At 55.7% G+C, this 27,339-nt stretch overlaps 1 protein-coding gene across 10 annotated transcripts in view; it reads right to left on the bottom strand.

Moving 5' to 3' along the window:
• Positions 1-27,339, bottom strand: part of Ncor2 (nuclear receptor corepressor 2) — a 149,498-nt gene that overhangs the window by 31,020 nt on the left and 91,139 nt on the right. For all 10 annotated transcript variants that reach the window (XM_013349886.2, XM_013349929.2, XM_013349937.2 and 7 more), the window contains exons 16-22: positions 21,253-21,401; positions 20,076-20,248; positions 18,282-18,344; positions 8,587-8,729; positions 3,870-4,017; positions 2,201-2,254; positions 708-1,314 (exon numbers count right to left, since the gene is read on the bottom strand). In XM_013349886.2, coding sequence (XP_013205340.1) covers positions 708-1,314; positions 2,201-2,254; positions 3,870-4,017; positions 8,587-8,729; positions 18,282-18,344; positions 20,076-20,248; positions 21,253-21,401 — 1,337 coding nt within the window. The remainder of the gene's footprint in view (positions 1-707; positions 1,315-2,200; positions 2,255-3,869; positions 4,018-8,586; positions 8,730-18,281; positions 18,345-20,075; positions 20,249-21,252; positions 21,402-27,339) is intronic.

The following is a 27,339-nucleotide window of genomic DNA, read 5'->3' as shown; positions in this document are numbered from 1 at the left end:
ACCACCGCCCGGCTCCCCCTGAGCCTTCTATGGCCACCTCCCATCTAGAGCTCAGCTCCAGTGTATCCTAAATGGGTCTTCCTTCCACTGCTCCTTTCTAGAATGAATTCCCTGGTGTTGCTCTGAATAAGAATGGTTTCCATAGGCTCGTATTCATAGCTTGACTGCTTAATTCTCAAGGAGTGTTCCTGTTGGAAAGGATTAGAAGGAGGTGTGGCCTTGTTAGAGGAAGTGTGTCACTGGGGGTGGGCTTTAAGGTTTCAAAAGCTGAGTCAGGTTCAGGCTCAGTATCAAGTGTGTGTGTGTCTGTCTGTCTGCTTATGGAGAAGGATGAAGCGCTCAACTACTTCTCCAGCACCATGCCTGCCATGCTTGCTGCCATGATCCCCACCTTGATGGACGATATGGACCATACCCCTAAAACTGTAATCAAGCCCTCAATTAAATATGTTCTGTTCTAAGAGTTGCCTTGGTCATGCTGCCTCTTCATAGCGATATAATAGTGACTAAGACACCTCCACTTCTGGTCTCAGTCTCGTGTTGGCCCCACAAACCAGCCACAGACTTCAAGGCAGGCAGGGCCACCTGTGTTGTCTTGGCAGATGGGGGTGCTCCCTGTGTTGTCTTGGCAGATGGGGGGGTGTTCCCTGTGTTAGCAGAACACACAAGGACCAAAGCTCACAGCGAGGACTGCCCAAGGTTCTCACCTGCCCTTGTCACCTCCCTCAGGCTCGTCCACCTCATCAGCGCTGCAGGTGGCACTGGAGTCACTGTCTTGGGGGGCACCCGAGCTGGAACTCTTGGTTGCAGCAGCCTTGCTTCCAGCCTCTTCCACCTTGAGTGGTGGCTCAGACACAGCCTCGACAGACTCTGTGCCCTTGGCCTTGTCCTCGGGCTCCTCCTCAGCCTCCTCCTTGTGGTCACTCTTCACACTCCTCGGCGGCTCCTCAGGGGCCTCAGGCTCCTCTGCCTTTCCCACATCGATCACCTCTTCACCCTCAGATTTCTGCTCCTTGGCATCCTCTGTCTGAGGAACTGCAGCCACCTGGTCTTCTTGTTCGTCCTCGGGAACAGCAGCCGTGGGTGCAGCAGGTGACGGGGGAGCTACTGGGGATGGTGGACTACTGGCGTCAGGGGCTGGGCAGGGCTCAGTGGGGGCCGTTGCAGGTTCTTCTGGTGGAGGGATAGGTGGCTGAGTGGTAGCAGGCAATGCCTCAGTGCTGGTGGGCTTGGGCCCATTTTGCCCAGTGTCCTTGGTAGGCTCCATGCGTGGGGAAGGGACACTCTCAGTATCAGAGCTGTTGTTGACAGCGGCTATATGCAGAGGAAAAGCAGAGGGGGATGAGCTGCTATGTGGGAGGTGACAGTACTCCCAAAGAATACCAGAACGAACAGGCCCGGGTTCCTATACACCTAGGTGAGCCTTGTCTCTCCCACATCCCTAAAGACCCTTCCCGGGCTGCCCAACCTGCAACTTCAGCTTCTCCTTCCTCTGTTCATAGACTGGCCAACCCGACCCCTGGTCTATCCAAAAGCCAGTGCCCCTACAGGGCCAGTCCAAGGACAGCCTCAAAACAGGCCTTCATCTGTGTCTGACGACATAATCTGACCTCCATTTGGCTCAGGGCCCAACTTTTGGTACTCCCATGGGAAACTCAGGGTTTCTCTCAAGCTTCAGTTTTCCCATCCATAGGACAGGGAGCCAAATGGCCATGGAGGCCAGAGAGCAACTGTATAGGCCCAGGGACCGTAAGTCCATCACAGCATGGCTGACAACGTAAGGACAATACAAGACCATTGCATAGGAAGGCCCCGAAGGAGCATGCCCACTGCTCCTGCTCCGTGGGTTTTCCACACTGTGTGTGTGTGTGTGTGTGTGTGTACACACGCACGTTGGACTAAAGCACCAGAGACCCAGCTGCAGCCCTGACTCCATAGCTTTTCCTCATCTTTGGGTCTCATGTCCCTCCATTTTCTGTAAAACAGACATCTGGAAACAAGGCTGGGGACAGAACAGGGAAAAGGAGCTGGAGCAAACCCAAGAGAGCAGGGCACACTGACCACAGCACGGGAACAGACACTGTGCACAGAAAAATGCAGAGGGCAAAGCAGCACACGGCGCGGCACAGGGAGAGAGACATATGATCTCGGACACCCCACTGTCCCCGCACCCCCAGCTCAGCCACGGCCACATTCTTACCTGGGCCACTGCACTCCCCCACTCTGGGAACATCATTGCCTGAGGACTGTAAGGCTGGAAAGAGAGTTAGAGAAGGGTTAGAATTGAGGTGGCAATAATCCTGTGGAAAGGGAAGGGGTGTGGCTGACAGAGGGCAGGGGGCCCACAGCAGTTTCCACAGGACCTCCTTGCTCAGCTCCCAACGGAGGCCTTGGCCACCCACAGCTACGGTGACCTGCAGCAGCCCGCACAGGCAAGGTATGTCCGTCCAGGGTCAACAGAGCCCTGGCCAAGTGCCAGGGACACAACCCAATGGGAGTTTCTGTGGCCTCCAGCCTTGTCAGTCAGTCCCCAGGCTCTTTCGTTTATCAGTGCCTTTGGAGTCTAGAGAAGGTCACCCCTCCCAGAAATGGTGTCAGTAACATCAACAGGGAACTGGCCATGGGCATGCAGGGCATGCGACCCTCAGAAACCTCAAGATCGGGGTACTCCTTAGCATACTGACAGGAATGGAAACAGACACAGAGAGATAATCAAGCTGCCTGGGCCACAGAGTGCATCTGACCTCTGGGCTTCCTCCTCATGGCCCAACAACAGGACACAGGAGGCTGAGGCCACTGAAGTCCTGTGTACAAGCAGACGGGCCCCTCTTGTCTGTGGGTGTCTACTACTCGCTGTCAGGCATGTCCACACCAGCAGCCCTCAGTCAGGCAAGGGCTGTGACAGCTGTGGCTGGGCCCCACCCTAAGTACTTCCCAAGTACTAAGAAGGAGTAGCTAGAGGCTCCACTCTGCAGGGGGCCAGAGACACCATCTGGGTACTCAGGGTGTTCACCTAGCGTGCTCAGGAAATCTGACACAATGGGTACTTCACAGCCCGTGACAGGAAAGAGCACAGGCCCCTTCCCCTGGATGGAGGTCACAGAGCATAGGTCTGGGACCAAGTTGCCAAACCAGGTCTCAGGAGACCCGGAGTGACTTCTTCAGTCCTCAGTCTCCGGTGCTCATGGTGTCACCGCCTCCTCGGGCTATGGAGACAGAGATGAGCCTATGACTCCCATGACCATTACCACACAAGGAGGTTCAATTGGTTCCTGTCCTGCAAGGGCAGGACCTCACACAAATACTTGCTAGACCTAAGTCACATCATGGTCTCCAGGAGGGTGTTTCCCTAGGATCCGATTCCCCACACTGAAGATAGGCCCAGTGCCCTTGGGTGTGAGAAGCTAGCTGGAGCCTTCCACACTGTTGTCCCAGAAATCCCCAGGTGATAAGAGAGGCCTCAAAAAGTCTGGCCCTGCTCCTAAGGAGATTGTGACCTCCCCCTCCCCCAGTATCTGGGGCTCAGTCACTCCCTACTCTTGCAGGCAGTTCTGTCTCAACAGTGGCCCCTCCATGCTCATGAGGATGACTGGGAAGGAATTCAATAAAGGGCTCGGGTCTTTGTCACCAGCCTAGGGTCCAGCCTGGGTGCTGAGAGGACTCGTGGCCTGGGCTCCCGGGGTCACTCCAGGCCCTACGGTGAAAGCATGTGAACTATGGGGAGGCGAAAGCGAGAAGCCTAGTCAGGGCTCCTCTGTGGTCAACCCCAGGCCTGGCACAGGAAATCAGGAAATGCTCAGGAAGACAGAGACACAGAACGGGGTGTGCGTATATGTCCACTCCCTCCCCTCTGAGGAGAACAACTTCACCTTCCGTCTCTTCGGCCAGCTCTTCCTCGTTGGCACTGGCACCAGATGCCTCCATCTCCTCGTCCTCGGCGGCAGGTGGGAAGGCTGTCTCCTCATTTGCTGCCGCTGGGGTCTTCTTTTTCTTCCTCCGTGCATTCCTCTCCTTCTCCTGGGACAGAACAGCAGTGGTCAAGGCTGGAGGCGAAACATGCCTGCGGCCCAGTCAAAGCTACCAGGGCAGGGAACCTGGCTGCGTGGCTGTACAGGCAACCTTCCCACTCGGCCCATCAGAGTGGCCACACGGGCCAGGGCTATTTTTATCATAGAGGCTTCATAGTGTCGTGTGTCCCAGTGGGACACTGGGCACGGGCTGGGCCAGCATGGGAAGGCCACAGTGTCACAGTGCACACTCAGGGCACCGTGGTTGGTAGAGGAACTGTGAATACAGACTCAGCGAACACAACAGGGCCCCTGCCCTCAAAGCCAGCGACACACACTAAAGGACTCGGAACTGACCAGGGGCCATGGCGGGACTAGACAGGGATAAAGAGGGCACAGGGCCAAGTCAGCTGGACGGGTGATGAGGTTTCTAATGGACGGTGACACTTGGAGTGCAGGTCTGAGCACAGAGGGAGCATCCAGGCAAGGTCCTGGGGTGGGGATGACCATCTTCATTCAGTCTTGCCTTTCCCCAGCCCAGCAGGGCCCGGCTTTTCTCTCCCAGCAGGGGGGCATTTAACATCTCCTCCAGGCTGAACTTGTGTGCCCTACCCCGAGCTGGGCACAAGTCCAGAACAGACAAGGCTTCTCTAGGCTTGGTGTGCAAAACAGAGTCAGCGCACAAACAGGTCTCAAACTGACCAGGATTGCCTGAGGGGGACACTCTGCATCTACCATGCTGCAAACCTGGTCTGGTATGAGGGAAAGGGTGTGGTCTGAGGGGCCAGTGGCACCCCTGGTTCTCACTGACACCATCCAAAGGGAGTCCAGGTGGGGCCTCCACAGATAGTCACTGAGGAACAGACTAAGTGGGAAGAGGGGTGTGGAGGGCAGAGACACAACGCAACTGAGGATCTTCTCGGGGAGAAGACTGAAGACAGGAGAGGGGAACACAGACCAAAAAAGGACAACGTCAGTAGCTGGTGAGAGACAACAGTTCTACTCGTATGGCTGGTGACATTCTGTCCTGGAAATACAGCACACCCATGCTCTGGGGCGAGGGCCTGCTGTCTCCACTGCCACGGAGCACAAGGCTCTGAGGTACAGACGTGCCATCTCAAGTCCCAGAGACAAGGATCCTGGGACACAAGAACAAAAGGGGAAATGCGTGCTGCCCGCTCATCACCACCTTTAGGCTTGTCCTGACTACACACAGACCTCATGGGACATCTGCCCTGCCACCCACACCCACACAGGGCCTGGTCTTGGCACCTCCCAAGAGGCCCAGGCTCCAGTCTGCGGGCACAAGGATGTTGTGGCATGTGGCTGGGGATCCCCTTCCTTTGTCTATCTTTAGCAACAGGAACTAGGCAGCAGGTTGCAGGGATACTCACAGGAAACGGGAGCTCATTGGCCTGCCAGAGCCATGGGCAGACGACACAGCACACCCTGTGTTTCTAGAGCCTATGGAAAACCCAGCCATAACCTCAGCAACAAGGGGCTGGTAGGTAGGCCCGTGAAAGTGACATGTTGGAGATACAAACACAAATTATACCTGGCATTTACTAAGTACCCGGAATCTGCAAGGTGTACAGTCACATGACTGCACAGAACTACCCTGCCAATCAGGGTGTGTCGTCCCTGCTTCTAAGACTCCAGGCATTCCCTAACACCCGGACCGGGCCCTCCATCTCTAGTCCTGCCACTCTGCACGATCTCAGTCTGCTTCTCCAGCCCCCATGCCGGCCCCAGGGACTTTGCACAGGCCGTTCCCTGCCTCAACACCCTTTTCCCTGATCACGGACACTCACTTCCTCAACTCTTTGCTCCAACGTCATCTCCCCAGAGGCCCTTTCTGATCTCCCTGGGGGAATTAACCAATGCCCTCCAACCCTCACTCTCTCTAGATCCCTGCCTCAGTAGTTCTTGACCAGACTTAACTCCTCATCAACTGGGCCTCTGCCTGCTTCGCTCCCACACGTGGAGTAGAGCCAGGCACTCTGTAACCATGTCATTACACAAACGATCCTCAGAGACAATGACAGCTACTCGGCAAGGCAAAGCTCAGAGCTAAGGAGGGCTGCCTGCTGGAGTTCAAGTACATCCCTGCCCGGAGCGTCTCCCAGCAGCCACAGAGAGAAGATTGCAGAAGGAAGCCAGGCCAGCAGGGCCGAGACCCAGATGACACACTGAGCAACCTGGAGGCCGAGCCCCGAGGGCCAGGACACAGACAGAAGGGCAGCCTTCGGCCACATGGAGGGGGAGGGAGACCTAAGAGAGAACAAGGCTGCCAAATGTTACATAACCTGCGACACAGGGCTCCGCCCAAACTCCCGTTTCCTGATGAGTCTCCAGCAGCCATGTGCAGGTCAGGCCTGGGGTGAGCAGGAGGGGACACCCACTGACCTCCTGTCCCCCTGCCTCCACTCCCTGGGTGGCCAAGGGTATGTGCCTTCCTGGACTCAGATGGTGCTGGGCCAGGAGCCACTTAGGAATCACAGGTAGAAATGATCCTCTTGTTCTTGTGATTTTCCTTTTCAGACAGGGTCCTATAGCTCAGGTTAGCCCTGAACTCCTGATCTTCCTGCATCAAGCCGCCTGCGTGCTGGGACTATAGACACGGACCATGCCTAGCCTGACCACTGTCTAGGGGCAGCCGGATGTTGAAGGGGCGGGAAGCAGACAGCCCATGTCAGGAGTTTCTACAAAGGCCAGTTCACATACTCGCACAATGGACTGGGCTATCTGCTCTTAAGGTTGGCTGGGGAGGGAATCAGGCAGCCTCTATAGGCAGCCACCAGGGCAGCCACCTGAAAAAGACAAAACCAGGGACAAGGACCCCTTCCCGAGCACCTTCTCAGCTCAGTAGCTCACCTCACAGTGGAGTAGCTAGTTCCTCCGGAAACTCCAGCCGCTAACTCTGTCCTACTCAGTGACCTGGGCCAAATGCTGGACTTTCCACAGTGGACAGCACTGGCTCCTCACACCTCTCCAGTAGGTGCTTCCCCCGTCCCTGTTTTATTTATTTCACAGGTGCAATGAGGCCTGGAGGCCAAGCCGTGTGCCCTGAGCACCAGCCACAGGACAGCAGAGCCAGGGTACAGACCCACCGGCCATGAGCCCACTGTACTTTGGAGAGTAGCTCAATGCACGCATGCACGTGTCCATCTGGGATAGGCACAGGACACTTAGAAGACACCTGTATCCTGAGCCTTCTGCCATCAGCACCCCAAGACTGGCAAGTCGCCTCATGGCCCCTTCTAAGAACTGCACTGAAACTTCTGAGGAAGACCCCCCTCCTCAGAGTCCTGAGTCTATTGTTAACCCTCCCATTTTAGTCAGAGAAACTGAGGCACAGAGAGGACAAGACACTTGTCCAAAGCCACACAGCCTACAAGTGACAGACCTTAGATTCACACACACATCTCCCGGGCAGTGTCTATCAGCACACAGTCCTTAGTGGCCATAGCTGCGCAGTGACTGCAAGGGCCTCACATAGCCAGAGGACAGGGTTGAGACATAAGTGGCAAGGAGTATAACTAACAGCAAGAGGCAGGAAGCCCCACGAAGTACTTCCCCTCCACAGGCACCTCTGTTCTGACCCACAAGACCACCTGCAGTCCCTCACCTTCTGCTCAGGTCACACAGGTGCCCAACTCACAAGCTCAGATCTAGCTTCTCTCTCTAATCCACCGGGTACTCAGGTCCCACTGTCCCATTGGGGGTCCCTGGGGGCAGAGGGAAAAGTCCCCGGGGAACGTGAAGAGTTGGGCAGTCATACACTCAGAAGAAACTGAAGTGGAAGCCATGGACCACAAGGACAGCCACTGCAGCCCTAGTGGGCTTCCGCACAGGGCCAGAGGAGAGCTCTGGTGGGCTGCTGCTATCTCTGTAGCATGCCATGCCATGGTACTGCCATGTAACCTGCTCTGGGCCTCAGCAGGCTGCAGGAAGAGCAATGCATCTTCAGTTGTGTGAAGTCCACACGACTTTAAACCCATGATAGGATGGATGCAAGGCCCCTCCTAAGCCTCTGACCACAATGGGACGTTGAAGGCAGGGGTGGCTGTACACTTCTACTTAGGTGGCTAAAGAGCCTTGCCAGGCCCCAGTTTTTCCAGCCCTAAGATGATAACGATCACAAGTGTGTCCAAGATGAGAGAGAGGATAGAGGGATGGCGAGAAGGCAGTGGGGTCTCCCCAAGGCCCTCCTGGCCATGGCTGCCAAAGAGATCCTACATGTACCTCGCAGTTTTCAGTGTGGGATGTGTCTGCCCCCACATCTTCCTCCGGACTCTGAGTCTTGGGACCCTTTCTCTTTCGCTGTAACCCTAATGCCCAATGGGGCAGCCAAGCAGAAGCCTAAGCTGCTTACTTAGGGCTCTTTGGCCTCTTGGTCTCCAACCCAGGGCACTGAGGGCGGTGGCGGATTCCTGGCTGAGTCAGGGCCCAGCCCACCCGTACCTCCCCATGCAGGCGCCAGGCAGCCAGGGGCCACATGAGGGAGGCCTGACTGTGGGAGGCCTGGCTGTCCACAGTCCCCAGGGAGCCTAGCCCAGGAGTTCTGGCCCAAACTCACCATCTTTAGCTTGTGCTGCTGAAGGATCTCATCCAGGTTCTGCCTCTTCTTGTAGTTGAAGTAGAAGTTCTTACACTGGGACACGGTCTTGGATCCCACCATGCGGGCGATGGCTGACCAGTTCCTCCCATGTTCCAGGAGGCCTGTGGGTGGAAGACAGGTGAGGGTTCATGCCAGTCCAAGACGAAGGAGCATGGAGCACGGACAGGGATCAGGGAAATGACGACGGTGACAGGCATGGCCCCAAGTGAGGCCTCGTTTAAGATTCTAGGGGGCAGAACACAGAAGTGCCCCCCCCCCATGCCGTTCCCTCCCCTGGGCGGGAGCTATGGTGACCCACCCCCAACTCTGCACAGCTGCAGAGAGGCCCCAGGAGAGCCAGGCTGTTTTCCGGTCTCACCGTAGGTGAAGGGGAAAAAAGCAGTGGGAGAGCAGAGCAGAAGCTGGAGCAGGGCCAAGCTGAGGAAGGGAGCAGGGTGAGCTTGGGCCCTCACACCTAAGGGGCCACACCAGACTCGGGGCCCACCTGGCCTGGCCGAGCTCAGCAGCCAAGGATGAATCTTTCTCGGGTCACAGCTTGAGACCACAAGGGGAAGAAACTCCAGCTCGCAGGCCTGCCCAGCCCACCAAGGCCACAGACCTCCCTGCCCACGAGCTCGGAGCTCCATATGGAGTGGCGTACACCATTCAGCTCTGAGGCCACAAACCCTGAGCTGGAAGGCTACTTGGACCCTCTATTCACACCTCAGCAACCTTCAGTGGGCCCCAGCTTCCCTGAAGGCAAAGCTGGCCACTTTCCCATGGCAGTGGCAGACCTGCCCCTGAGGGTGGAGGTTAGGGGGAATGACAGCGCCGGAACCACTCTGTAATAACGCTCAGATGCTTTCCCATCACTGAGCTTCAATCATTTTCCTCTACACAAGTCAAGTTCAAGCTCAACACCAGGCTGTAACTGTAACTGCTAGGGGGAACAGGGGGGAGGGTGGATACACAATGACTATCCACCCTTACCCACCCCCTCATTCAAACCCCAGTTGGTGGTGGCTTACAAACAAAGGAAACAGCAAAACCTCCAAACACACCAGCAAGTGGCCCCCTAGGTCTGCATAGTATTGAATAAAGTCTGTCTTGCCCTGCCCCCACACCCTGGTCCAGACTGGGACTGTGAGTTTCCCACCCACCTCAACCCAGCTCAGAAGTGGGTCTGAAGCCTCAGCTTCCTACTGTAGCAGCCTTAAGGGCCCCATGGTATGGAGGAGGCACCGGACAGCCAGGCCACCTGCTGGCCTGCAGTGACCACAAGAGCCACGTGGCTCCATAGCTGCTTCTCAGGGATCCTCAAGGACAGGAGGCACGGAGGGCCAGGGCTCGGGATCAAGTGTAACTCAGCCCCTGACCTTTCCCTCCACCCGCGCCAGCAGCAGCTGCCACTTCCAGAACCTGGCGGCTGGGGCTGCGTTTATTTATATTTCCCGAGCGCGCGGGCCAGGAGGGCCCAGCAAACACGTCAGGCTGCGAGGGATCGCAGGCCCGGAACCCCAGGGCAGGTCTCCATTTGGAACTGTTGGGGGTGGGGTGACCCTGGGGAACAGACATTTCCAAATTCAGTTAAGTCAACAAGGAGTTGGGCAGCTGGGTCCCTTAACTAACTCAGCTTATAGAAGTAAGAAACGGACAGGGTGGGGGATGACACTCAGCTGTTCCTGAACACATGTGGTCATCAAGGATCACTGGGCAGAGGTGTTGGGGAGCCCCTCCCAGAGCATGCCACACAGTCCTGGGAAGACACAAGCTTCCTCACGCTGGGGTGCCGTGCACAGCAGCACTTCACACTCACAATGTGGACTCAGCCTTGCTGTTCTGTCTACCCCGGGGAACCCTTCTGAGAATGCCCCAACCAAGCCTGGAGCCCAGATGAGTGCAGCCTCCTTCTAGGGGACCGTGGCTGCACCTAGAAAGGCAAGAAGAGGCACCAGGGAAAGAGGAGCTGTGGCCATAGGTTCAAAATTCCAAGTCCCCCCCCACCACACTTCCAGCCACAATTTCCCGTAGCCTCATCAAAGTCACTGTCACCAATCAACCCCACCCTCCAGCCCGATCCCCAGCCGGGGGCCACTCACATCCTCTCATCTGCGTCTCCCCCTCGGCCAAGTTTTCTGGAAACATCCGGCTAGAAGGATGCTCCAGGGAGTGGAGCGGTGATCAGGAGGCTGTGGCAGCAAGGCTGCTTAGGGCTTCTTGCTGATATGCCCTGGCTGTAGCTCCGATCACATCCTCAGGAGCAGTGAGGGTGAGAGCAGGCACTGGGGGCGGGAGCTGCTCACCGCCCCACGGGACCCAGGACTCCTTCAGCCGCTGCCACCAGCTGCCTCAGTGAGTAGAGCGGTGCCCTTCCCGCTTGGGAGGGGGGTGAGGGCAACGACAGCGGGAAGTTGTCAGTTCTGTACGCTGGGTTTCTCTGTGCCAGGCGTCACCAGTGTGCACGCGGCATCCGCAGTTCTTCCAGGCACCAGTGTTCTCAGGGAGGACACTTGGGGAGGGTGCTGGCGGGGAGCCCCCAGACCCACCAAGCCACATGAAATCCAAAGCCCTGGGTAGGATGAACCGGACAGCTGTGTCCCTAAGCAGCCGGGCTGTGGGACCCAGGGCTCTGTGCTCAGCTCTTCTTGCTGCCTGACCCAGCGAGCCGCGTCAGGACTGAATGTGACCTCCAGACGCAGCAGGCGGGGGCGGGCGGGGGCCGGGCACAGGCCCAGGTTCGGCTGGGCGGGCCAACTGGCATAGGCTCCCTCCCTCTCTCCCCATCCGTGGCAGCGTCAGCAGCGGTAAGAACAGACTGAGGGATCCAGAAAAACAGAGCTCCCACCCCCGGCAGGCAGGGAGCAAGCAGCCTCTTCCGGCCGCCCGCCAGCCAGCCTTCCCCGCCAGCCAGCCGGTTCCACCTGCGGTCGCACCCCCCCTTCCTCACAGGCCCCCAAAGCCTGGACCAGCCTCCCAGAGGGCTGTGGGTAGCCAGGGCTGGCTAGCTTCCTATGGGGTTGGGGGTTGGGGAACTTGGAATCTGCTTGGGAGTACTCTGACACCACCAACCATTTGGGGTGGGGGAAGGACCTGGGGGCCCTGGCTGTCTCCTACATCCTCTCTTCCCCGAGAGCACCTGCTGCAAGGTCCCAACAGCTCTCTGGAGGACAAGACAACCGAGCTGCATCTACAGCAGCGTCCGGTCAGGCTGACTTCCACAGCCAGCTTGTCCCTCTAGCCCTTGCCCTTCCATCCTGCTCTAGAAGCCCAGAGGACAGGGACAGGCAGCTCGGAGCTTTCCTGTATCCCTGGCCCTGTGTGCTCAGTCACATCCCAGGCCAGCTGGCAGAGAGATCCCCAGACTGCTGAGAACCCAGGTCTTTCCCATGGAATCCCACTGTGCTCCACAGGGGAACTCCGAAGGGGGCCTATGAGAGCATGGCCCCTGTGGAAATGTCAGTGTGTTCCTGGAAGGAAACCCAAAGGCTCCCATCCCAAGGTTGAGGAGCTCCAGAAAACAGACAGTTCTACTGCTCCCAAACACGAGAAGGTCCCAGGACATTTGCATGTGTCTAGGAAGCATTCTGGGCCCTGCCGCTGGCCCTCAGAGGGGTGTTTCATCTCCATAGCATCGACTCCCCCAGACCAGCTCCTCTGCTGCACCCTTCCACCTATGGGAGCTGGGGCTGCAAGAGACACTCAAGAAAAGAACAAAGCTCTAGATACCCGAGTGTCTGAGGCTGGGACCCATGATCCCAGTGTCTGAGGCTGTGGTCAGGTCTGGGGAGTCCTGAGTTGGCTCAAGTGTCCCCAACACTGGGCGCAGTGGCCCCACGTGCTCAGTGTGACTGCTGCTCCAGTCTGCCTTGTGGTCTCGGGTTCTCCCACTCCACCTCTAATTTCTAAGGAAGGAGTTAGAGGCAGCTACTTAGGAAGTGAAATTGGCCAAGACAGGAAGTGAGGCAGGGGGCCTGAGTCAGGGCCTGAAGCTGGCAGAGACCGAAGGAGCCCAATAGCCACAGTGGGGAGGAGGAAATGGTGGCCATGGTGACCCTTTCTCATGTGCCACCTGGGGCCCATAAAGTGCTCCAGTGGCTCAGGAGCTGTGACTGCCCCAGTCTGGATCCCCTGCCAGTGTGCCTTGTGGGGCATAGGGAGTCCTGGGGGGGGGGGGAGCATCAGGGGATGACCTCCCCCTTGACCTGCCCTGGCCACCTTCTCATCCTCCAGTCTGCTTAGACCCACCTCACACCTGAGATCCCAGTGCTTCTACTTGCCAATTACCACTACAACAGAGGTACTCTATACCATGCCAGACACTTGTGAGCTAGTCAAAAGGGCGCCACCACCTAAGGCCATCTGCCCACTTCCAGAGCCACAGATGCCCTGGTCTGCAGGGTCAGAATACCCTATCCCGAGTGCCTTGGCCGGCTACACACCTGGGGAGGGATGTCTCACAGAGGCATACTCCTCAACCATGCCGCTTTCTCATGGGCAAAGCAGAAGCTAATTGTTCATGAGAACATGGGGTCACTATCTGTCTCTTCCCGACAAGGAGTCGGATGCTGGCCCAGAGTGAGGGACGGCAGGAGCTGGACCACATCTCCTTTAGGACACTGATGAGGGGCGAGAGTCTGGCAATACCTGCGTGCACACGGAAGGAGCCCTGCTCTCTCCATGGGAATCATCACAACACAAGAGGTCAAGAACCTCCAGACATGCTCCTCCAGGGCCATCTCCATCCTGCCTATGGAGAGCTCCATCCCCTCCCATCATCTGCTCACATGGGCAATGCCCAGCCCTGCACTTGTGGCCTCTGAACTCAGCGCACCAGCCACTGGCTGGGCACACTTGACCAGGCTACCTCACTGCTGTGCACAGGGCGCCCTAGGAGATACACAGTGCATTCTTGGAACAGTCAACCTGGCCTGGCATTGGGGACAGCATGAACTCTGATAGAACAATGGCTAAGCACCTCCCCACCAGGTCTAGGTACTCAACTGTGAAAACACTGAGACCAGACCATATCCACCGGCAGGTAGGGCTTACATGGCAGGGTGCCTGTTGAGCAGATCTGGTACGAGACACTTGCCTCCACTGCCTGCTCTGGAAATAGTATGCAGTGGTCTAAGCACTGTAGAGGCTCCCTATCCTCCAACCACTGGCTCTGCCCAGGATCAGAACTCCAGGACAGATTAATGTCTTCCTGGGGCACTTGAGGACATTGGCCCAGCCCTGCAGGCCCCTCCTTCCCACTGTGGCCCTTGTCCCTGAGAATAAGGGATTCCTTAAGAGGCAGCTTCCTGCTCAGGTTCAGGCTCCACCTAGCATGAGCCCAGGAGGGCAGCCCCCTCAGCACATACATCACACAGAGATGCTGGTTGCCAGATTCCAGTTCTATCCATCCTCTTCAAATAATAGCCAAACACCCCAACCCGACCATTGTCATCAAAGTCACTGTAGCTGTCCACTGCTGCCTGTCACGTGCTCATTGTCTGGGTTCCTAATCATCTCACTTGAGTGCACTGCTCCCAACACAGGGCTATCTGCTCCACTGGTTGCCCTCCCTTCCTTCCTTCATTACTTGGAAAACAGTAGCCCCGGGGAACAACCGATTTACTCTCCTCACCACTCAGTCTTGCTCGGCAACTCGAGAGCCTGGGTTCCAATCCCAGATGCCCACTTCTCAGCTATGTGATCTTGGGTAACACACTCAACATCTCTGGGCCTCTTTCTTTATCTACATAACAGCAGCTGCCTCAGAGCAGAAGTGAGATGAAGAGCCTTCCTCCATGGTAAGCTTGCCCTCCATTGTGGCTCTACAACTGCTTGGCAGGCCATGCCCCTGCATCACACCCCCAGGATACAGTGAGGATTAGCCTGTGCTACAGGGACCCACTCAGACCAGATTCCATAGGGGGCCGAGCTGAGACTCCACACTGAGTATATACCAAGGGCTGCACACGTCTGGCTCCTTCCACCTTGGTGGGAAACCTTGAAGGTAGATCTGCCTGCCTCTTTTTAGATAAGGAGCAGATAAACTGAAGCCGAAGTGTGGAGGCCACCAGACCAAGGAGCTGCAGAGGTAAGGGGTGGGGTACAGGCCAATATGCCTAAGGCATCAGGATCTGATACCAAGGCATCAGAAGGTTAACTATTGACTAATTATTCACTATTTTTTGATCAATAAAGTCACATGGATGTGGCTGGGCTGAACAATGCTCCCAATGTAAGTTTTGTATCTACCCAGAAATTATTATTGCATAGGGGAAAGGGCCTGTGAAAGCAACAGAGTGAACACAGGGCAAGACGGCCATTCTGATGGTGGGAGCTCACAAGAAGGAAAGCTGTGTCTAGGTGCGGTGACACACTTCAGTAGTAGCACTCAGGAGGCAGGGGTGGGAACTTCTGCAAGTTCAAGGCTTGCCCAGGCTACAAAGAGAGCCAGTCTGGAGGGAGGGAGGGAGGGAGGGAGGGAGGGACATATGGAGAGAGGGGTGGCCAGGCCATGAGAGGATGGAGGCCAGTCCTGTGAGGTCATCACCTTAAGTGGGTGCAGAACCTTCCCTGGAGGCCTTAGAAGGAACATGACCCTGCCCCCATTTCGACTTGACACCTCTAGCCCTGAGTAAAGGAGAGAAACAACTCCCATTGTGTTGGAATCTGCAACTAGTCACAGAGATGAAGAAAGTGAGTGGTCAGAGATCACACAGACAGGAAGTCCAATTGAGTTTGTCTTAGGGCTGAGTTCTTCTGCAGCTGTCCTTCACAGCTGGGCTGCTGAGGAAGCTCGTGGCTCTGGGGACACCTGGCTGCTTACCTGCCTGGGTTCCCCCAGGGCCTGGCTCACTGTAGGCTCTTACCCCACACTGGGCCAAGGATGGGTGAGTACCATCTGCCTGGGACACGGCTTGGCGGGGGTCATTTTCCTCTCTGAGCTGTCAGCACTCTCTCAGCAGGGTGCTCTGGAACATTCTTAGCCTCTCACCCCCACAGGCAGTGGAAAAGGAGCTACCACGGGCTGTGCGCACCTGCCTCCCCGCCCCCGCCTCCGGAACAGCCATCAGCAGCCACTGTGAGCAGGCATAATTGTCCAGATTGCTGTAATTCACAGCAGCAGCCCGCGCTGGCGCTCACGGCACTATTTCAAATGTCACTGAGCAGGGCCGGTGCACATGGGCCCCAGGATCACTGGGGACAAGCTCTCGGCCCTCCCTGCAGGCCCTAACCTTGAGACAGTAGCATCAGGGCGCCCCATCCCAGCTGGTGAGTCATCCCACCCTCCTCCCACCTCCTGATCTGCCCTTCCAAAAGGAAGAGAGAGCGAGCAGCCTCCTGGTGTCAGGCAACAACAGCTATGAGCCGATGACAGCATGAGAATATGGAGGGATGTGGGGGAAGGAGGGCACCTCCCCGAGCAACTGCATGGTCAGTATGCTGAGCCCCACATGTGGACAAAAGCAAAGACGGTCACATGACGTCCACAGCAGCATGCACAGCCCAAGGCAGGAACAACCCACCACTCTGTCACCAGGTGAGCCCACAGGCAAAGTGTGTGGAGGGGGGAGGGGTGTCACACTCCATGTGGTTCACGTAGCCCTACAGCCGTCATAGTTTTATGAGGAACTCTGAACACAGTGCTAAGTGAGTGCAGCCAGGCGTAAGGGCTACAGCGGCAGGAATCATTCCTGTAAGTGTCAGGGCGAAATGACTTCCAGCCACAGACCGGAAGTCCATTAGTGCTGCCTCACCCTTGGACTGATGGGCAGGAGGGACCGATAATTGGTATGGGATTTCCATCTAGGGTGTGGGAAGTTGTAGCACGCCATTGTGGGTCTTTGTAGGTGCGTTTTGTTTCGCTGTTTGTTTGAGACGGGGTCTCGTGGTGCCCATGCTGGCTTCCCACTTGCTACATAACCGGGGGTGACACTGAACTCATGATCTTCCTGCCCCTGCCTCCCAAGTGCTGGGACGGCAGGCGTGTGCCACCATGCCCAGGTTAACAAACTGCTTTTCAGTGGTCAAGTCTGTTACACATACTTTTCAGAGATTAAACCAAGGGAATCGGACCACTACGTAAAGACTCTTTAGAATTCATACCACAAACCACAACGTAGACATGCACACACAAAAAAACAAAGAACTGTCAACATGGCCCCTCTGGGGTGACTGTATATGCACCCAGCAGGCTAGAGACACTGTCACAGAGTCCCATGAAAAGACTCCCACACTGTGCTTTCTGAGCAACAGTCCTGCCCCCAGGCCATGTCCACCTTGGCTAAGAGAGGGTGCAGGCCAGCAAAGACACATGTCCAAGTGGAGAATCAGGAACACTAAGAGCATCCTCCTGCTCTCAGGTGACATGGACACTCCTACTGACCCTCAGAAAACCCCACGAGTGAGGAGCCGAGTCTGAGGACCAGGGCCACAGGTGGCGGTGGTAGCGGCTTTGTTAAAGCTCCAGAAGAAAGCAATTGGTTCGCACTGTCCACACCACAGACTGAACACAGCCACCTCGGTCATAGGGCAGGGCCTAGGCAGAGGCAGGGCAGGGGCAGAGCGTGAAGGGTGAGAGGCCTGGGCTGGCTTCTGATCCTCAGTGTATCACTTCTGGATCTATGGGAGACCTTCAGCCTCAGCTCCTTATCCATGATGGGACGCAGGGACAGGAGGGGACAGGAGCGACTTCTCAGAGAGGAGTCAGGGTAAAAGACAGCTGGCAACTAAGGCAGGAGCCAACTGCGGTGCCACACTCAAGTAAGCAGGTATCTTTGTGTCTCTCAGAATACACAGGGGAAGTAGGGACAGATGCTCACAGCTGCTAGCTCTGGGACCGTCAGTAAAAGTTGCCTATCCTGAGACCCTTAATGCCTGGCTTTCACTCTTGCAGCTGTACTGGATGGCACTCCTATCTTAGGGATAGGTAAACTGAGGCTCAGAGATAGGTCACCAAGGTGGAAAGTAAAGGCCTCAGCCATGCTGAATGTAGTTTCGGGGAGCTTTCGATAATGTTACCAGGGCCTTAGGGGAATCCTCTCAAAGGCCGGGTTCTAGTGTCAGGGCTCAGAGAGAGGCTGGTGATAGGGGTCTTATTTAGCCAGCAGGGTGGAACCACGAGGTGACAATCTTGGAGGGTATGATGGCCTAGCCCAGCATGTCACAAGGTCACAAGCAGCTTAACACCAGTTCAGGTGACCCCTTGAATTCAGATGACCCCCCTGAATTTGATGTACATAATTCCGTGACTGTCCCCACGGCTGTAGCCCCACGCACTGCAGAACACATTACTCCAAATGTTCACAGAGCCCAAACCTGCACCCAGCATGGGAGTCCTTGGGGCCCCGTATGAGAGCCACGTGCACACTTGTGTGATGACAAGAAGACCTGAGTGACACTGGCGCTGTGGCCCTGTCTTGACCTCCAGTGAACTGCCACTCCACCAGGACCTAGTTCAACCACTGTCGCTGGAGACCCACGCACTCAGCCTGCACGCTCCTGAGCTGTTCTAATTTCAGGTACACCTTACCCACCACTCACAGAACACACCCAAACTCTAACAGATCCAACTGGGGCTCTTGAGCCCCTGATCCAGGCCAAATGCATCAGTAGTCTTGCATGGCACTCTGGTGCCTGGGACAAACTCAGGCACACGGCACAGCATCATGGCACCTTACCTTTCTTGGCTGTCTCCATCTCTTCCTCAGTCCAGCGAGAACTCTCGTTCATCTCCATGGTAGCTGAAAGGGAGAAAGACAATTGGTGGAAGCCCCAAAGATTGCTTTCCCTGCAGTTGGCTCTGAGCCAGCAGAGGCCTAATTCAGCTATCCCTTAACATAGTGCCTAATCCTCACGCTAGGGAGCCAGGTGCTAAGCACATGTAACCCCACAGTGCACTGTGGAGAGGTGATCTGCTATCCACACTTGTAGACAAGGACACTGAGGTGCCTAGGGACTGGACCACGGCTTCTATCTCCACATGCACTTTGCTAGGAAGGGAGTGGCCCACCTGGGGACGTGGTCACAAGGGTAAGAGAGAGATGATGCGCAGGTAGACAGGGGCACCACTGTGCATTGCAGGCCATGTCACGCCTTCTTGGGTGCGACCTTCTAAGAATCTAGAATCTAGATACCCAAAGCCTACTCCAACCATGACCATCAAAATTAGCTCCTCAGCATTTGTCCAAGACCCATGAGTGACATCACCATGGCTGGGACTCCGAGTGTGCTGATGACTGTTACAGTCTTCCCAGTTTGTCAGAACACAATGAGGTACCTCAGAAGGGACAGTCAGGCACACATGGGGCAAAGTGGCCTTGTTTGAACTACACACTACTCTCCATCTGCTACACAGGCGGCCTGCCCAGGGCCCAGCTACGAGTCCCTACTGGCAGAGGAGAGTTGGGAACCCTATACAAACTGAGGGACAGAGAGTCCAGCAAGCAGATCAAGGCAGGAGGGGAATGGATAGGGTTGCCTCATGACAATCTCTCCATTCCTGCTGCTGAGCCCTGCTATCTCACAGACCTCACAGAATTCTGCTTCCAATGGCACCCCCAAGGAAAGATAATTCTGGAGCACTGAGAGATGCCCATGGTGTGTTTTCTACCCTTCAGCTTCATCCTAGCATAGGCCAGGCCCTACAGGACTCTCCTGCACATGAGGTGTGCCTCTGGAACACTGTTACCCAGTGGCAGCTGACACAGGATCTGTGATCAGTGGGGCTGAGATTGAACCCCAATTATATCAGCGATGTGGGTAAGGAATACTGCCCTAGTAGTTCATATAATTTATGAAGTAAAGGCCCAAACCAACTCTCTTGGTTTGTGGAGTGAGGACTTAGCACAGATCCAGGGAGCCCCTAGTAGGCTCCGTGAGAAACAAAACAGGGTCTCACTATCATTCCATCTGGGAAGAGACTCAGAAAGCCAAGATGACCTGCAGTAGAGGGTGGACATGCACTGCTGCCCCTGGTGGCTGCCCATGGAACTGCAGTTCAGCTCTGTCTATTGGCCCTCTTTTTATCAAGAGGCGGGATTTTAAAAGCCCTTCTAGGTCAGAAAGGAGAACCAATACCCACAAAGAAAGGTACAGGTACCGCCAAGAAACTGTCCTCTTAGCAGGTAAATTCACCCAGCTCATCACCACCCAAGGAAATGGCCACACAGCTCAATCTTCTGATTTAAGACAACAAATGGGGCCCAGGTGGGGGAGGGGTGAGTTACAGCCTCTTCCAGGTCCTAAGTTCTGCCCGTGTCCAGGCTACTGGAATCTCTTGTGTTCTTTTTGGGTGTAGCAGTGAGAGAATGAATGCCCCAGGTCACAGCCCCATTTGCTCAGCAGGCAAATGCTTAGACCTGAACTCCAACCACAGCGACCCACAGTTCACTCCAACTTCAAGGAATCCTAGCAGGAATCTCCCTGTGTCCCAGCTCTTCCCAGCCCTCTCCTAGTCCCCAGGCCCTGCTTACCCAGCTCTGAATTCTGCTGAGGGGCAGCAGCCTCCTCATGGTTGGCCTCGTTGGCCATGGAGCGGGTGATGCGGCCTTTGCGGCGGCCTTGGCTGTTGGCAGTTTTGCGGCCTTTGGAGGTCACAGTCTCTTTCTCATCATTGTCCTCCCCAGAAGTGTCATCTGTCTTCTCCCTGCAGTCATGGAGGGGAGACCAGCATGGATCAACTAGGGCTGAAAACCTCAGGACAACTGGAAGAGACCTTTGGGTCTCTCTCTCAGAGCTGGTGAAAGGGAAGAGGTGATACGGGCCAAAAGAGGGCACTGTGGGCAGGCAATGCCATGGGCAGGCAGCCCTCTGGAACACTACCTTAGCATCAGAAGGGCACCGGGAGGCTCTACAGGTCTGGGGAGGGAAGGGTAATTGTTGGGTAGTCAGTCACTTGACTCCACAAATCACCAGTGGGGACTCACTGACACCACACAGGGGATCTGCTCGAGGCCTTTGAGGCTCTCTACAGTCTCTTCACTAGCCAGAGGACTTAATTCTGCATCCCTACAGAGCAGTCTGCCAGGGTTCCCAGCACTGCATGCCTGGGGAATAGCAGTCCAGCCCTAGCTCTCTGTGTGTGTGCGTGTGCTGGGGTTGGGGGGGGGGGAGTGTCACATGACCTGGGCACCTAGCTTCTCAGAAACAACTGGGGCAGATTTATCGCCTCTGTCACCCATTCATCTTCCTGAAAGACGCTGGCTGGAGCCGTGGAGACAGGGAAGGGGGAGGCACTGATGTGCACAGGCCCATCACAGGCACCTGCGGCCCCTCCACCTTCTCCCCCAGCTTGGAGTTGTCAGGTGCTAATGGGAGTGACTATGGTGGTGAGGGCTGCCAGATGCTTGCATCCCTGTGTCCTCCCGAGGCTCTTCAGCCCACTCTCCCTCTTGGACCTCAGGGGCTTTGGGGAAGAGGCCAGGCTGAGCGCCAAAGTGGCTGTCTGGATTTACGAGTCCAGGAGCAGGGCTCAAATGAGCAATCAGTCTTCTAGGTCTCTGGGGGGCTGCAGAGAGGGCGGGGGATGGAGGGAGCAGGGGCTGAGGCTTCCGGGAGGAGCAGCCTGGGAGAACCAACTAGGGCTCCAAACTGGCGCCAGGCACGGCTCCCCAGGGCCCAGGTGTGAGCGGAGCAGCTGCAGGGCCTTACTTGCTGAGCTCCTCTTTCTCGTTATCCACATCCTGCTTCTCCTCCTCCTTGTCGGTCTCCTTCTCCTTCTCCTCCTTCTCCTCCTGGCTGCTCCGTGCCATCTGCTGCTGCTGTTGCTGCTGTTGCTGCTGTTGCTGCTGCTGCTGCTGCTACAGCCCAGGGAGCAGAGGCAGGAGGGAAAACGGGAGACAGATGAAGCTGGGGAAGGGAGGGACGGTGAACACAGAGGCCGGGGCAGCTGGGAAACCAGCCAAGTGGGAGATGCAGGAGTCAGAGGGAAGCGAAAAAAGCACCGTGCCCTAACACTCAGCCCAGTGGATTGACACCTGCAGAAAGGCCTGGAGCGGGGACAGTAGGCAGGGTGCAGGCGGGCACGCCGACACAAGGTGTGGAGAGAGAAGGCAGGAAGGCGGTTCTCTTCGCCTCCATTGTTCCTTCCTGGCAGGAAAACACAGCGGTCCACATGGCTCTAGGCCTTGTCTTTTGCAGGACTAGGCTACACAGCGGATAGACAGGGACATCGCAGCAATGCTGGTATGAAGAGCAAGAGCCTGACTTGTACAGTTATCATGTGCTCTTGAGGCTACATTGTTACTCTGGATCCCCAGAGTCACCCTTCCCACCACCAAGAACCCCATGTTCTCGGAGAGGAGGGGCCAGGGCAGCCATGCATGACTGCTGACTCCTCAGCTGGGCACCAGATGTCTGTCAGCCAGTCCGGGCCCTTTTTTCAGATCCTACCCCTTCATGAGGCTCAGGAAAGACGCCTCATTCTGGCTGACAGAGCTCCTGAAGCTGGCACTGAATGGGCTTTTGTCAGTTCAACAGTGTCCCTTTTACATGCGCTCAAGGTGAGTGCCATGGAAACCAGGGGTCTGAACTCAAGGAGATGGAAGGCAGGAGGAATTCCTGTGCCTGGCTTGCACTTCACAGGTGTCCGCAGATGGGGCGTGAGCTGTCTCCTACAGGCGTGTGGTACCCAAGCCACTCAGCTGCATCTCCCACCCCTACACACAGGGGCTGTGGTCCAGTGTCTTTGGGGGCTAGGGAAGAGCACTGGAACCGAGTCTAGGACCTAGACCTCACTGCCCAGGGCAAGAACCTTAAGAGGTGTTCCTGCAGCCCAGTCTGAGCCCTGTAGATAGGAGTGACAGAAGATTCACTTTTATGCATAACAGTCCCTTGGCCTGAATGAAGCCGTGTGCTTGGCCCCTACTGGCTCCTGGGAGACTTGAAGCGGGTGCTGGGTCCCTCTGACCAGCTGCTTGAGGTTGGTGAATCACAGGCTGGTTGGCAGCACCAGCCTAGAGATCTCGGGCTTGCAGTGATCACATGAGCAGCTGTAAGCTGTGGTTCTTGATGCCCGAAGGCTGCCAGACCCTAACCTCACTAAGATCACCATGATCCCTGGCTAGAGGCAGCATCAGTATCTGAAACGCCCCAGCTTAGTCAGAAGCAGTGGGGTACACTTGTAACCCCAACACCTGGGAAGTAGAGACAAGAGGATTGCAGCCCAAGCTACATAGTGAGATCCTGTCTCAAAATAAAACCATTCGAACAAAAATAAAATCAATTCCCAGGTTGCTCCAGGGCATTTCCAAGTTGCAGACTGGGACCTTAGACTGACTGGCAAGTTCTTCTCTAATGGCTGGTGAAAGGACTTCAGGCTGAACCCCTAGGTTCCAAGGCACCCAGCTTGGTGTTGCCACTGTGTGAACAAATGGGAATGCCATATGACAATAAAGCTTTATTTACAAAAGCAAGTGAGGGGCAGAGTTTGGCTGTAGGCTGACTCTAGGCTAACCCTGAGGCTCCCTATATTCACCTAGTCCCTTGCAAGCCTACTGTTGGAGTCCTCAGATCAGAGTGATGGAAAACTTCAGGCTGTTTGTATCCCATGGCAAAAGGGATGCCCCAGGAGACTTCAACCCCAGCTTGGAGATCAAATGCCACCATCCGCCATGACTCCCAAGCTTGCAGTAGTAGCAAGTAACAATTTATCAGTTATGGTCAGGGTAGCCATATGTGTCCCCTACCCCCAGATCACAACACTATGGACACCCTGAAAGGCTCTACAGGGAGTTGCAGGGGTCCAGATCTGCTAGAACTCATGTTTTTTTTTTTCTTCCAGAAAAATGACAGCTGTAAGGATAGATGCCAGCTGACATCGTGCCTAGGATGAGACTGTGTCCTCATGTCACCTTTGAGCTTCTTGTTCTCCCAACAACCCTGATATTACACCTGTTCAAAGGATGAGAACAAGACACAGAAGTCAAGCAACCCATCCGAGGTCACAGAGCACTCCCAGCAGAGCCTACAGCCAGAGGGGACCTCCAGCACAGCCCCGGGGACTCTGGGTTCCTCCAAGTGGAACTGTGGCACCTACTTTATTCCTATCTCAAACAAACCCTTGTCTACATGGAACACCAAGGCCCCCAAAGTGTGGAGCCCACCCCTACAGAGCATGCTCTGAAGACAATGAGCCCAGGAGTAAAGTGTTCTGAGGGACAGCAAAGTAAGACCTTCAAGGGGCACATGCAGCCCTGCCTGGCATGTATCCCCAAGACCCCCATGTGTGAGGAAGTAGGCCTGGTAAGACCCAGCCTCTGCACCAAGTCTTCAGGTTTGTGCTAGCCAAGACCAAAGGAAGGCATTTGGGATGCCCTGGGTTCCATCCCAGCACCAAACTTAAACTTGACAATTCACAGCCATACTGACACACATCATTCATTCATTCATTCATTCATTCATTCATTCAACAAACACTGTACTATCAAGAACTGACAAACAAAATGCACCAACAACTGAGCCCTGACAGCTTCCCTGTGCAGGGAAGGGAACCTGAGGGGTCGGGTCGGGTGGGTGAACAGGAATGGGGCGTGGGACCAGAGCAGAGGAAGTGCACAGCAGCTCGGGGTACCCCATCCCTCCGTCCCAGGGATACACAGCAGATGCAGGCTCAGCCCTCAGAGGTGTGCTGAAGCCATCTGAGTTTGTGGAATACTGAGGGTCAAGCATGAAGCATGGCCACCTTGTCATTAACAAAAACGTACGCCTTGTGGTTGGTGTGAGACGGGGCGGGGAGGAGTGTTACTGTTTTGTTTTGAAGACAGGGCCTCACTTTGTAACCATAGTTAGCCTGGAATTAGCCTGGAATTTGCTTTGTAGACCAGACTAGCCTCGAATTCAGAGACAGCCTGCTTCTCCCTCCCAGGTGCTAGGCTAAAGGTGTGTGCCACACCAGGTCAGAGGTCAGCGTTTAAACAGGCATGTGGCCACCGTGGGCCAGGCGGCCTAGGACTGTCAGGTTCCCAGCACTAGCTGTTCACACTCTCCTGAGCTATCTGCTAGGACACACTTTCACCCGGGCTAGCCGAGTGCTGGAGCCGTGTGCTGCATCCCCAGCCCTAAAGGTCCCATTTTAAATCAACTGGGGGCTGGGGTGGGACCTGGTGGGCGTGCTGGCTGGTTTGGCACAAGCTTGAGTCACTTAGGAAGAGGGGATCTCAATTGAGAACATTAGAATGGCTTGTGGTGCATTTTCTTGATGACAATGTAGGAGGACCTAGGTCACTGTGGGCAGTGCCGCTCCAGGATAGTGGTCCTGGATGCTATAAAAAAGCAGGCTGAACAAGCCAGGGAGAGCAAGCCAGTAAGCAGTAGTCCTTCATGGCCTCTGCTTCAGTTCCTGCCTCCAGGTTCCTATCTTGAGTTTCTGCCTTGACTTCCCTCAGAGATAGACTGTGCGGTTGAACTGTAAAGCTGAAATAAATCTGTTTCTACCAAAGTTGCTTTTGGTCATGGTGTTTATTACAGCACCAGAAATCCTTACTGGGACAGCGGGCAAAGAAAGGCGCTTGATGTGTAAGCATAAGGACCTGAGTTCAGAGCCCAGTACCAACATCAAAAGCTGCACATAGCTGTGTGCACCTTTAACCCTAGTGCTCGCGGGGAGGGAACGACACAGATGACTGAGGTTTGCTGACCACCAGCCCAGTTCCAGGTTGAGTGGAGACCCTGTCCCACGGAAATGGAACAGAATAACAGAGGGTACACCTGTCATTCTGCACTTATGCACACGCACATGTGCGTACATACGTGTATGTACACATGCGCACACACACACACACTTCTAAGCAGCCCTGCTACCAAAATAAAATCTAACCTGGGACATCCATTTTCTGGGTCTACCTCCACACAGTAGCTTGCTCCCATTCCCCTCTTGCCTTCAGAAGAGGTCACTAGGAGTCCCTTCCTGGGGTCTTCGCACTCACTGTGCCCTTTGCCAGGCCAGTTCCTTCTTATTGCTCAAGTCTGGCCTCATGTGCCTTCTAGAGAAGCCCTTGGGGCCAGATCCCTGAAAGCTACCCTTGCTCACGTGGGCCCAGGACTTGAGCAGTCTTCCACACCACCTCAAGCTGACGTCCAGAGACCTCATATGTCTCGCTCAGAGTCACGTCATCAAAACAGACCCAAACATGCAGGGCCTTCTCCGGTGGGCGACTCCCAGTGCTACTGATCTGGTATGCAGTAACTAGCTCTTAGAAGCATCGGGGTCATGTCTGTCCGAGAGATGGATCGTGTCCAAGCAGCACCCACACTCCCATCTCCAACGTGGTCAGTTTGGGTAGTGGGAAGAGCTGAGTCTTCTGTGTTGTGTGGGTCCTGGCCCAGGCAAAGGTTTTGAACCTTTATCATTTCCCACAGAAGTGACCCAGCTTGTTCTACCCACGGGGCACAGCCTCTCCAGCCTCCTGGGCTCCCCAAATGCCAGCCCTGAGCAGATTCCCCTCTTGGCAGGGAGCTGGGCAGGAAATCAGGGAAATCAGCCGGGCCTAAATTGGCACGAGTCTGCCTTGCCCAGAACACACTCAATGAAGCAGCTACCCAGCCTGCCACAGGCCCTAGGCTGGAGGCCTTCTACTAAGGTCTGAGACACAAGCACATTCCCAACCAAATGGCCTAGCCAGGGCACCGTGGTTCGGTCTGACCCACAGGCCCTGGTCATCAATCCCTGGTAACCTCACAGGCAAGGGGCAGCTAGCTGGTCCTCAAAGAGTGATACCATACACTGGCCAGCCTGTCTGGTGCTGCCCTGGAATAGCCTGCTGGTCATACTGTTCCTGGCCAGGCAACCTGGGCCCTGCCTGGGAACAAGGTCAGCTGCCCCTTGGCAAGTAACCAGAAAAAAGTGTGTGGGTGGGGAGGACAGGTGGGTGGAGAGGTGAGATGGGGACAAAGAGGAGGTGACACAGGGTCACAAAGACAAGGATAGACAGGAAGGGAAAAGATGAGAGCCCAGAGCGGAAGCCATGCACAGAAGCAGAGAGTGAGTAGCATGTGTGGCCAAGGCCGGGAGGAGCACAGTGTGACAGAGGGTGAGAGGGGCAATCGACAGAACACCATGAGCCAGGATGTGAGGGTTGACACCAGTGAGGATGAAGAGCCTCTGCCACCAACGTCCCCCTCACTCAAGAGGGGCTGACCTAGAAGTCAGGAGTCCAGGACAGACTTTTCCTAACTGTAGAAAACCGCCCCAGAAGACCTAGCTAGTCTACCCTTGGGGACACGCCTGCTCAGTCATAGGTCCCTCACAACATCTGCAGGCTCCAGGTTTAGAATGGAGAGACCACAGTGGTTGCGACAGTACAGCTGTGACTCTCCTCGGCAGATCTGGGCAAGGGACCAGGAGTGGCCATCAGACCGCTGCCCAGTCAATGGGGGCAGCTCAGGGAAGGTGCCAGAGAATGGTCCGAAGAATGAGCGAGGAGGTCACTGTCCCCAGACTCTACTCCTGAGCCTTCCTCACCCTGGGCAGAGGCCAGAGAAGCTTCTGGAATGGGAGCCACCTTGTTAGCTAAGCAGTAAGGTGAACCTGTCACTCCAAATGGCTAGCTACACTCCTCGCCCACGGGAAGCTGAGGTCAAGAAAAGCCTCACTCTCTCGGCCAGAATAAAGGCAAGTACTGCCTGGTTGGGCTGAGAACTGAAGGTCACTGGTGGTCACTGCTGATATCCAATGGCTTCCGTGAGGACTTTATAACCTACAGGTTTTGTTTGTTTGCTTGGGTTGTTTTTTACTGTTTT

The sequence above is a fragment of the Microtus ochrogaster genome, chromosome 2 (genome assembly GCF_000317375.1).
Source record: "Microtus ochrogaster isolate Prairie Vole_2 chromosome 2, MicOch1.0, whole genome shotgun sequence".
Lineage (NCBI taxonomy): Eukaryota > Metazoa > Chordata > Mammalia > Rodentia > Cricetidae > Microtus > Microtus ochrogaster.
This window is presented reverse-complemented; position numbering and strand designations above follow the sequence as displayed.